This window comes from Astatotilapia calliptera, chromosome 11, assembly GCF_900246225.1.
Source record: "Astatotilapia calliptera chromosome 11, fAstCal1.2, whole genome shotgun sequence".
Lineage (NCBI taxonomy): Eukaryota > Metazoa > Chordata > Actinopteri > Cichliformes > Cichlidae > Astatotilapia > Astatotilapia calliptera.
Window position 1 is genome coordinate 10,666,661 of NC_039312.1, and position 12,645 is coordinate 10,679,305.

A 12,645-nucleotide genomic window follows, 5' to 3' on the forward strand; every position below is an offset into this window, starting at 1 on the left:
CGGTACTGTACACTGAGGAGGGAGAAAAAAAATGTCACGAACGGATAATGAGTCACTTATCTTTTATTAACATCTTCAATGTTTACCATTTTTGTTATTCAACTAGAACGTTGACATTATACAGATTTATAAAGGTCTCTACCAAAAACAGTATACGTGTTCTCGTGTACTCTTTATGCTCATATACTAAAAGACTTCAGTTCTGTTTTCAGTACTCTAACATTTACTGTTGTGTAAGTAATCTTTTTTGATGGCATAATACACAACTTAGTAAAGCAGTAAAATGAAGAAACTGTTGTGTGTCACTAGGAATTATCATGATTACTGTAATGATGAGAAATATTTTTTCATTAGCAATGCAACAGCGGCGCATTAATCACCCAAACACCTATATTCATCTTCATTTTCCTCTCAGTCTCCCTGCCTCTCACGCTCTCTCCCCCATCCAGTCCATCTCTTTCTTTTGTTTTCTCACTTATCCACTTAACTCCTACATCTCTCTCCCATCACCCTCTACGCACACTAACATAAAAAGACACATGCACATACACGCGCACACACAAAGCCAAGGGATGGTAATGCAGGGTTAATATGATTGGAAAGCAGCTGATGGTTGTGCACATTCAGGCCAGATTACATTTAATTCGATTGGGTTTCACTCACTAGGATCCCTCCCATTCCTATTTTCCTTTCTGTCCTCCTCCTGAATGTCCTCTTCCTGCTATTGTTTGGCTAGGGGCTGTCAGGTCTAACAAAAAGACAGTAAATTCAGCTTTATAACATCCTTAACCACTCAGATCTGAGCAACTTGCAATGCAAGTTGATGGCATGTTTTTTTTTAAAGAATATAGAAATATTATAGTTGATATCTCTGAACACAAATAGAGAATCCAAATACATTTTGTTTAACTGCACAGAGACAACCTTCTTTGTCATAGCTGTGTATTCAAAAATAATCTACATAGTTTATAAAAAGAAGAGTCCTCTAAAGAGATGGGTCACTTCAGATTTTACAACAGAAGAAAGGAACATTACCATTATCACCTAGCCCAGGGTTTTCAATTTAAAACTCGGCTTTTCAGTCACAGGCTGCTCTTTACAAAGCAGAATAACACCAACATTTACATTATATGTGCTGGCTGGTGAAAGTATTCAGGTGTATTACTGTATATCTGGCTGACAAAATAAAAAATACACTCAAACAAATGGCTGAAAGAAAAAAAAGAAGAGGAAAAAAACAAACAGGTTAGAAACAAACGGGTAACAGAGTGATAGACAAGCAGGAAGCAGAGTGGGGGGAAAAAGAAATGCTCTTGTCTTCCTGTGTATGTGTTTTTGTCTGGTTCATCTTTATTTTATGTCTCAGTTGGTCCTGCTGGCCACGTCTTCCCATCACTAACCTCAGCTGTCAGACACACACAGACAGCCACATAAAAGCAGTACACATGCAAGAAAGCTTGCACACACCGTTTATATCAGTAAATAAAGTCCGGGGGAGCGAAGGAAGAAAGGTAAGAAAGAATGAAAGAAAGAAAAAGAAAAAAAAAAGAGGCAGATAAATGACAGTCAACCAGTGTCGTTAACTTTACGAGTGCCCGTTTTCTTTCTACCCTTCACACACTGTCCTTTCTCAACCCTGTAACTAACGACTCTGGAGGAGGCATTGCAGCACCTGCTGCACACATACACACACGGTTTGGGGGGAATGTACAACAGAGGAAATGGGGAGGGGTGTGTGTGTGTGTGTGTGTGTGTGTGTGTGTGTGTGTGTGTGTGTGTGTGTGTGTGTGTGTGTGTGTGTGTGTGTGTGTGTGTGTGTGCGCGCGCGCAACTAAACCAACCCCTAAAATAGGATTAAATGGTGGGATTGGGGGTTAAAAAAGAGAGAGAGAGAAGTGAATACAAAGACAGGAGGTGCCAAGGACAAAGTGGAGGGGAGAAGAAAGAAGGGAGAGAATAAGGGAGGGAGGTGTGAAGTGTCACTGCCAGTAGTACCATCTCTCTAATTAGCATAGTGACCTTGGCCCTGTGTAACTGTTATTATATACCCACCCACACACACGCGCGCGCACACACACACACACACACACACACACGGGCTTAGGTGATTTTGTGTTTGCAAAATAAAATAATGCCCTGATATGAATGTTAATATTCAATACTTTCACATTGCTGAATGTTCTTACAGGGCTACACATGCTTTTCACAAAACATTTTGTAGTGCATAAAATGCAGAGAAGCACCGATTCACATATTGGTTAAAAATCAGAGCTAGAATTTAAATCATTCGCTGTACTCTGTGTAATAATGTTAGGGGGATTCAACCTACAGATACTCTTACAAAAAGAAAGCAAGAATGAGGCTGGGAGACAGAAAAACTAACTGTGAGTGAGCTGGCGAGAGCGTGAGGGAGTACAGCTGTAGAAGTAATCATCTTTCAGGTCAACAGTAATTACCAAGAAGACTGAGGAAGTGAGTATAGGACACACGCACATACACACAGTTTCTTGTCTCTTCTCTCATCTTGGCTTGCTGTGTTTTCTTCTCGTCTCATTTATTTCACAACCAAAACATGCACCTGCTACAAAAGAAGATGTCAGTGCAAGCTGCAGGGTTTAATGGATAAAGGTTTCTCGCAGTAAATCCAGTTATATACACACTAGCAGTCTAATCTTGCTTCAACTGTGCTCTAATTAATTCATGAGTGATGTCAGGAAGTTACTGTAATCATGGCTAACACAGACTGCTTACACTGTGACATATACTGCTGCTTCCAGCTCTATTTTAAGCTATTTCCAGCGTCTTGCCCTAAATGCAACCTCTCAGCACAAGCCCCCTACATCTCTTAAATTATCTGACATGCAGCATGATGGTTCCCGTGTTTGGTTTTCCTGCTGCCCATTGATTCGTTTCTGTCGTCTGTCATGTGTATAAACCTGTCTGACATTTCTGATTCGTTGTCTTGACTGACCAAACTGCTGGTTCGGCATTTAAACAAACACGCAGATAACACTAGGGATGGCTATAAGCATTATGTGGTGTAGTCCATTTCTCTTCTGAGCTCCTGTAGGCACAAATGCTTACATCTATGACATATCATCTCGTCTCCCGTGTAGATTTATTTGTCCAACAATGGCTCTTAAAAGTGGTTTTTTTATACAACACAACTTTTAACTATTTATACCGTTGCAGAGGAAGTTAAGCAAAACCTAGATCCTGGGATCTGTAGATTCACAATCATGTTTGCCTTTTCCTTTTTTTTAATATAAAGAAAGGAAAAGAGAAAAGATATTTTAAGAACCAGATCCACAGATAAGCAATTTCCATGCTCTTCTTGTCTCTACAGATTCATTTTTTTTTTATTCATCCTTCCAAACAAGGTCAATGATATAGTACTTCCTCTCAAAACCTATTCTATCCCCAGTTACTATGTTCAAGTCTCTTCCAATCAGTTTTAAAAGGCAGTAGATCTCATGCTTTTTACTGTATCAGAATATAGTAAGCCTCTGTGCTTCCTGGTAGCTGGGAGTAACTATAAAATAAGAATATAAAGTTGTGAGATATAATTTTTATACTGTATAGGCTGCATAGATCAACACTATGAGACTTTGATACAAGTAGGAAAAATGTACGTAAAGAGCTTCAGGGAGCATCATGAAATATCCCACACCATTTATGTTCTCAATATGGGATTATAAGCCTGCCTTTATTTATCTGAACAATTGCTTTCAACACAGAATATGTTTTCAGATATTTAAACGTAATATGCATATGGCATGCTTGGCTAGATTTATCTTTGCAGATTGGATGCTATGACATTTAAGGCCAGCACTGGCTCAGTAGTGACGCTATCCAAACATCCCGAAACCCCAAAATAGGTAATATTTGTCTTAGATGTTTCATCCCTCTTTAAAACAAGCTGATCATCTCTCTCTCTCTCTCTCCGCCCTTCACTTTGTTTGAAAGACTCAACTATCTTGCAGATTAGACGCAACATCAAAGCTTACCGTCTCAGCTAGCCTACACAAAATCTCATTGTACTGCTATAAGTTTTCAATTGTCAGTCTCTCTAATTTAAAAAAAAAAGTTGCTCAACTTACAAAATGTTCAAGGTTAGGCTTGAGATGGAACATCCTCCATCAGTGTTTTAAGACTGTAAGATTTATTTACTGCTCACTGATCTGGGAAAGTTATGTGGGACGTCAGCAGCTCTTCTGCATAATTAGTTCATGAAACTGGAAGAAGTCTGTAATTTCATTTGAAATGGACTCTTTGCCCTCCGTTCCATCCCTCCAGAGAACTCAATCTCCAAGGAGTCGAGGGTTCTCCCCTCTATAACAGCTAAACACATCAACCCTGCTCCTCCCTATCCCAATACCCCCCCACCCACCACCCCTAAGCCGTTACGAACAAAATAAGAGATGGAAGTCTAATGAAAAGAGGTTTAATAGAAGAGCAAGGCAAAGGTGGCTCAAAGGCTTGCTGCTGTTTAATTCAATGGGATGCTCTTGGTGCCTGAAGACTGGCCTATTTTTAATTGCACTCCTCTCTCATTTAGAAAAGGAAGTATGCAGCAATACAGCTTTAATGAATCTGAAAACAAGACAGGCTATTCACTGTCTCTCTGTCTTTCTCTCAGGCAGGATAATGTGATTGTGCTGGTTAGGTCCAAGTTTCGTCACAGCATTGTTGTCCTCTAACATGCACACATGCGCACACTGCAGATTAACCTGCATGCTTTCCTTAAGAGAAAAGAAAGATAGGCGTGTTCCCTGCTACTATGCAGTCTTATAAGATATACTAACATAAGGATATAAATTTAACAAACACCCACTTTCTCTAATCTCATCTGTCTTTCACACACGTTTTTGAAAATAAAACAGAGCATTACTAAAGGGCCACATAAGACCAAAAAGTAAAGAAAGATTGTGGGAATGTAGGAAGGCAGTCAAGCCTTAATCTGCGTCATTTTGTTTGTTTGCCATGAAAAAATTAACTCCAGGACTAATTCGATCAGTAATCTCAAACCGACTCAAGCAAACCTGCACCTGTCAGTCTCGAGTCAACCCAAAAGTATTACTCGCGTGTAAACCAAGCGGTCACGGCAAAAGTTTTGATCATCTCATTTATGTCATCGCAAGCTATTAAAAAAGTAATCTCACCATCTATTATAATCCGTTTTCTTCAGGAGTTACAACACCACCTCATCAACACCAACACCGCCAAGTTAATCAGACCACAGACTGGAGCGTGTGACGGAGCTTACCTTTGCCATCTGTGCCTGGACTCCGCTGGCTTTGAGCGAGGCCACAGCCTTCTGAGCTGCTGCAGGGCTGTCGAAGTCCACAAAACCATACCCTGTACACACAACAGAAGTAACACAGATGCAGAAAGTGTCAGGAAGATGGAGGATGGTAAGGAGGAAAGAAAAAAATGATTAAAAAATAATCAGGAATGGGTAAAGTTCTGAATAGTGCTGAGGAAGCTCACTACTGATTTCTATCACAGACCTGAGGCTGTGTTTTCAGTGCATTAATGCAATAAATATGTCGAAATATAGTCAGGTCACGTATTTAATGAAAGCTGCTAGTTCTCCCTTTGAATGCATTTTTGCACAGAAGAAAACTGGTGATACAACAATAACTATACCATGTTTATGATCCATGTTTTTGTAATGATTTTTAGTGTATTTCAGTGCAACACAGCACTGAAATACACTACTAAAAGCTGCTCACTGTACAGTCTCTGTAGATTAGTTATGTGAAAAAGAAAACTTCAACAGCGCTCTGTGCAGGTCTGTGAAAAACCAAGTTCTTCAGTACCTTTCACAGCAACAATTTGAAGCAAACAGTTTCTATATCACCATCAGTCTCTCACATCTCTGTGGAGGAATTTTGGTCCGGTGTTCTTTACAGTGTCTTTCATTTCACTGTGGTCCACAACTGTTTTAAGGTCCTGCCACAGCATTTCAACCAGGCTGAGGTCTGGACTTTGACTAGGCCATTGCATCACCTCGGCTCTTTTCTTTTTCAGTCATTCTGTTGTACATTTGCCACTGTCCTGTTATATGACCCAGTGTCACTTAGGTTTAGCTGATCCACCTCAAAGGAGGGAAGCACCGGGCATCTCACAATACCTTACTGCAATACTTCACTCACAATCCAATGTTATTGTGATTTTTAACAGTTCTTGATATGCTGAGTATTATAGTATCATACGTTTATCACAGTGCCCCAAAGTTTAACTTTGTTAGTATCTGTTTTATCCAAGAAGATAAAGATCTCATTTCAGTTTGTCTCATTTTAGATTGTCAAGCACTGAACCAACACTGTTTTAAAAGCACGCCTTATACGTTGCCATAAGACAGACAGTCTGCTATGGGTCTGATATCAGTCTGTAATTGAATGGGGTCAAGTTGGCAAAAAAATGCAATGGGTTTCTGATAATATATCAATTACCTGTGATAAACTGAGAATGAGAATCGCATATCTGTTGTTGTCTATGTAGACAGAAATTCATATTTAACAGAAATTTATTTGTCTCCTGGTATTTACACTGTATTGCCATGCAAAATAGCTTGATAATTAATAGATTTTCCCCTGCCCCTAAAAGTCAATATTGAAACTCACAAAAAAGAAATCAAAAACAATGTGCAACAAGGGTTGTTACTGACTATGAAGTAGATTATAGATCACAGGTTATAAATGAAAAATCAACCAAAAAGCTACTGTCCAGCAAATAACTGACATTTGTTATGTTATATAAAATCTGTTGCATCTGTTTTTGTTTGATAAGCTAAAATATGCCAAGCAACATTGGGTGTACAGTTACTACATTTTCAGTTGAGAGAGGATCCTGTAACTTACTGCAGTTTGGGAGAAATTGTCAGGTTTAATAATTTTTTATAATGAAAGTAAAATTCTACATTGAAGAAAAGTGTATTGTATGTGTATGCTGTCAGTTACATTTCTCAGAAAGGAAATTTGAATATGCAAAAAAACAAAAAAGAAAAACTGTATTTAAAAGGTCAAATTTAACATATAGAATAAGAAAGAAAGAATAGAATAAGAAATAAGGTTAAGTAACCCCATGATTCAGAAATCAGAATTATCTTTAAAAAAAGCTGGTATTTCTAATTACTTCCATTGTATTGTATCTGACTTCTCAAACAAAACACTAGAGATACATACATATATTCTTAAGTAATGATCAGTGTTGAATGTCTCTGCAGTATATATAAAAGACAAAAACTCATGCAACATACAATTACTGCAGCATTTGCAACAGCTGAAGTTACCTTTGCTCAAGTCAAATTAATAAGTTAAAAGTAAAATGTACAATGATATCCATTTAATTTGAAGCTCTGTGAATCTAGATTGACTAATGAAGGAGCACACAAAATAATCTAATTTTCTTTTACTGGGTATGGGGCCGAGTTAAGTGAGATGTCAAAAAAAAAAAAAAAAAAAAAAAATGGAAAAGGAAAGAAAGACTTCTGTCTGCAGTGTGTCAGACAGCTTGGATGCAATTGCGTGAGGCATATGTGAAGAAAACTGTAAAATGCTTGTGTGAGTGATTTTGACTGTATATCTGTATGAAACATGCATGAAGAGGGGGGGGAAAGGGGGGGGGGGAGCACAAAAGCCTTGAAATTCTAGCTGTGGTATGGAGTGGGCTGCATGTTAACACAGTTAAATGATCCACATGTCAAAAGCCTCACTTACCACAATCCTAAGTGTAAACATGATAAGAACGCTGGAAACACGCATACGCCTCATCCCTAACATCTGTTGTCGTCTGTCTGTCTGTTCCAGGGTTTGGAAATGCGCTCCATTTTGCTGATAAGCAGATGATATTTTATTGTTCAAAGGCAGCAAGCTGCTTTCACAGCAAGATCTGCACTGCACACACAAATATTTATACTGTTGCTAATGAGAAACTCATAATTTAGCCTAAATAGGGTTACACAAACACGCATTCAAGTTCTTCCTGTGGAACACACACGTGATGTGCACACATTAGCCTCTGTGGCAAACACAGATGGATACACAATATATGCAAGCATGCAAATATCCACGCTACCTACAGCAGTACTGACTGCTTTTTAAATCTATATTTATTTAATTAGTGCCACTCTGAAACAGTTCCACTAATTGAGATTGCGCACACAGTATTTGTCAGCTGTGCATTAGGGATGCTTTCATTTTATTCCAGGGAATGTTGAAAAGTTCCATATCAGTTCTCACACTAACTATAATGGGTGCTGCTTAATTTTGGAGTGTCCATTTAATTAGTGGGGGGAGGAAACCCAAAGCAGATGTGAAACTGGTTAAGTCAGTCACCACTAATCCAAATCTGAGACCCTTTGTTCGACAGCACATCTTCAGCGTCATCAGCATAGCACAGCTGTGTTGATATAACTGGAGCTTCAATGGGCAGAAATGACAACATTTGTAAATCAGAGCTGTGTGTAAAATGATTTCACTCACTAGTTTTCTGATTAACTTAGATCTGAACACCAGTGAGTTATTATACAACATCTTTACTTTAAGCCTTCACTGTGACGTTAACCGCACGTCCATGACTGTGATGCTTTTGTGCTGACAAAATGTGTCCAGAAAGACAAACACCTGCCTGAACACTCACGCATATCGAGGCCTGATAAAATCATGGAAACACGACTCCTTCAAATTGAATTCATTTATTGTAGCGCAGTTATCGAGATCTTTTTAAAAAAAATCTCATTTGTGTAATAATTAAAAATGAAATTCATTAGGTTTGTCTATTATCACAGCAGCAGGTAGCTCCACAGTATACCAGATCTATATAAAAACCCACTATTAGTAAAGTGTGGTCTTAAAAGCCTTTTGGACCCATCTGCGATAATATATTAAAAAAAGTTACTATTTGTGTCACATAATTTACAGAATCATTGCAGCAAACCCTGTGAAAAACTGAGAAAAAAGAATAAGTTATCATACATAAGAAAAATTGTGTTTTTAGTGCCAATTAAGCTGGTGTTAATGATTACATCTAATTCCTGTTTCTTGCATTAATATGATGATTTACATTTGATTTCTTAACCTATATATTATCTTTTATATATAATCTATGTATTATGAACTAGTATATTAAGTAAAGTTATGGTAGTAACATTAAACAGAGTTAAAAGAAAGCAACTTGGGTGTAATCATATTTACAGCATTCAAATACCAGACTGATCTGTAATGTAACCAACAGTCACTCCTTGAAGCCGTTCTGTTTACAGTGACTTACTGATCAGAGGCTCATATCCAACACGTTCTTGTGCTAAAGTAGCACAAGAGTGTGTCTCAGGAGCCTTGTACGCGCTCTGTAAATAAAATACTGAGTTGTAGCTGTTGGCGTGTAATCTTGCTCTGCCTTGCACATTTAAGTTGGTCCTTACATCTAAAGACCTCAGGGAATTAGTGTGCATTTTATTCTCCTAGCACAGGTGTGTGTTGCTCAGCCCTGGCACCATTCACTCTCCTTTAAGCAAGAATGATGGAGACAGTTTTTTTTTCCCTCAAAGTGCTCATCTCACTGACTGGTTAGGTTTGACAAAACATCAGCCTTGAAGAGAATGTGCCATTTGTTTTGAATCTATTCATCACTCAAGGAGAGTTCTGTTTTCTGAACATCTATTTGGCCTTCTCTCCAGCGAGGTCTGAGGTCAAGTATCAGTGACAGAGTGCACCCTAGAAGCTGGTAGGGATTCATTGTCTTCCTCAAGGACACTTCAGAAGCCTGGACGCTTGTTGAATTGACGAGCATATGCCTGCCTTTCAAGCTGATGGACAGTTCTGCTGGTGAATACAACAAACTTCTGTCCACTTTGTAATTTGTAAATCATACAATACAGTCATGGTAAAAAGAAAGTACCCCCCCCCCCCCCAAAAAGAGCATCTCAATTCTAAGGTTTTTACATAGCAGGTTTAACATATTAAACTGTGTTGTTACCTAAGTAATAACCTAAGTAAAAATGACTCTGGTAGAATAACAGTTACTTGACTAACTTGAAGTAATCCTTTTCTGTACTAGTCTCTTGCATATTTCTGGAGGAATACAGTTTCAGGTTGAGGTCTGGACTTCCACTTCTCCACGGAAAAACCTTTTCTTTTTCAGATATTCTGTTGTAGATTTGTTGGTGTCTTTTGTATGACCCAATTTGGAACAAGCTTAAGCTGTTGGACATTTGACCTCACATTAATATCTTGAATATTTTGTTATACAAATGTTTATGGTTGACACAGTGGCTGCAAAACAAACCCAAATCACCACCACTGTGCTTGACAGCTGGTATGAGGCGTTAGTAGTCATATGATGTTCTTGATTTTTGCCCAAACAAATTATTATGGCCAAAGGTCTCCACTTTGACTTTAACATGCTAACTGAGGCCTGTAGAGACTGAGATGCAGCTCTTGGGTTTTTTGCAGTTTCTATCAGAATTGCACAGTCTGAGGTGAATAGGGGTGCATTCGGCAGGTCCACTCCTAGGAAGATTGGTGACTCTGTTGAATATTTTCCACTTGTAAATTTTTCTCACTGAAGATTAATGGATGTCAAATTGTCTTGATAATTCCCAGATTGCTGGCACTGCGCGCACACGCACACGCACACACACACACAGATCTGAATGCTCCAGACCAGCAAACTACTTTTATAGGTGTGCTCTCACTTACTGATGATCACATGATCAATTCCAAATGATTTTTTAGTCTCAGTTTCTCTTAATGAAAGCAGCATTTTGGTTTAGGTTTTTGTTAAATAATTACATGGTGTAAGGACCATGTTATTTTTACTATGTCCTGAGATGCCAAATCTTAACTGAAAGACTGTGTGCTTTCTATTCAAACAAAATGTGAATGTGATTGAACACATGTTATAAGTCTACATAACAAAAATTGAAAATCTAAAACATTTAATCATTCATGTTTGTGCACTTGACCCTCTCCTCTGTGGTCACTCCAACAAATATTCCACTTGTGATAATACAAAAAGTGATTAAGTGCACACAAAGATGCACAAATGATTCATAGACACCGATGGAAGGACAGATAAATATGAGCATGAACACACAAACACCACTAGATTCAATCCAATCTCCTGAGCTCCTGGCCTTGGTTAGCATATTCTAATGGCCCGAGTACACAAGGAAACACAAGGAACTCAAAGAAAGAGACGAAGCAATGGAGGAATTTGGGGGTTGCAGTGAGATGGGAACAGAGGGCAAGCGAGAGGCACAGGCAGACTGAATTTTAAGGGAGGGGGGGATTCTACTGGAGACACAGAGACAGTGAGAGGGAGGGTGCTTGCTTTAGGAAATGGAAGTCCTTTACAATCTAGTGGTTTCCTCTCCCTTCCTCTATCCTGTGCAGCATACACTCTCCCTCCCTCAGAGATCCCGCTAACAACAAAACTGCCAGTGTATTTAACACCGAGCTCCCAACAAAGCATAGGACTCTACAAACATAATACTTTTATTTCAGAGAATAAAGTAAAACTTTTATTTTCTTTGTTTACTTAATTAAACAGTAATTCTAAAAACAGTGCATCTCATTTCATGGCATCAAACAATATATTTACATTGCCCTGAAGACGAAACATCAATTTTTCAGGGATAAAGACCAAGAAAAACATCACAGAAACTGAGATCACATGGTTCCGCATGACAGCAAAAGTATGCAAACCAATCGAACTGTGCGTCTCCTCGGACTGCAGGGGAAGATGGCTTTATTTATGTACCTGTCTCTTTGAGTACATTTTTCATGCTTTCTGGCTCTCTGCATAGTCTTCCTGAAAAGAAAAGGCTGTCTGCTAAATCATCAGTTTCAAAGGGTCTCCTTCCTTTTCTGTCAGCCCCAGTTTATTTTTACCCCGTCCCTCCACCTCTCTGTGCCTCCACCCATCCATCCCTCCCTTTCCAAGAGAGCTCTCTGTGCCAATTTGTACTCTCTTAGTCACGCTAAGCACTTATCTTGTCCCTACTGAATGCCTTTGCAATCAAACCAACACTTATCCGGTTGTAAGGCACTCTAATGGCCGACTGATAATGAAACTCCTTCATTGTGAGTTAACAACTGGCTAAAAGATGTATGAAGTCTACATCACAAGCAGCGAAATTGCTGATGAGAGCCACAGCCTGTAATCGCCTATGCTGCTGCAGCTAGTGTATTATGGTAGACTGTGCATTAAATATTGTGCATCAGTTCATAGCTTGTTGTACAGTGATTGCATTCTGAAAAAAGTTTCTCTCATGTTTAGTTTCCCTAGTCATGTCTGCAATATAACTAGGACAGGGTGGCAAGTTTTCAAATGTAATTTTTATTTATTCATTTTTTACAAGGAACAAAGACACCAGCTTCGTGTATGCTCTTACCTCCCATGCTGACTATTACAGGCAACGAGCTGCGTGAACTTTTCTCTGGATTGATTAGTCAACAGTGCCAAACAAAATGTGAGTGAATGTGATTAAAACAAGCTGTCAATTTGTCTTCTTTGGTCTGAAGCCATTAACTGACGTTGCAAAAAATCAGTGACTTAACAGTCAGACTGTTAAGTCACAGTCTGACTTTTATTCTTATTAGAATAAAATTTTATTCACTAAACTTTTTATCTTACTTG

At 38.7% G+C, this 12,645-nt stretch overlaps 1 protein-coding gene across 4 annotated transcripts in view; it reads right to left on the reverse strand.

Moving 5' to 3' along the window:
* Nucleotides 1-12,645, reverse strand: part of LOC113032772 (RNA-binding motif, single-stranded-interacting protein 3-like) — a 163,156-nt gene that overhangs the window by 56,764 nt on the left and 93,747 nt on the right. For all 4 annotated transcript variants that reach the window (XM_026185864.1, XM_026185863.1, XM_026185866.1 and 1 more), the window contains one exon: nucleotides 5,267-5,358. In XM_026185864.1, the coding sequence (XP_026041649.1) occupies nucleotides 5,267-5,358 (92 nt within the window). The remainder of the gene's footprint in view (nucleotides 1-5,266; nucleotides 5,359-12,645) is intronic.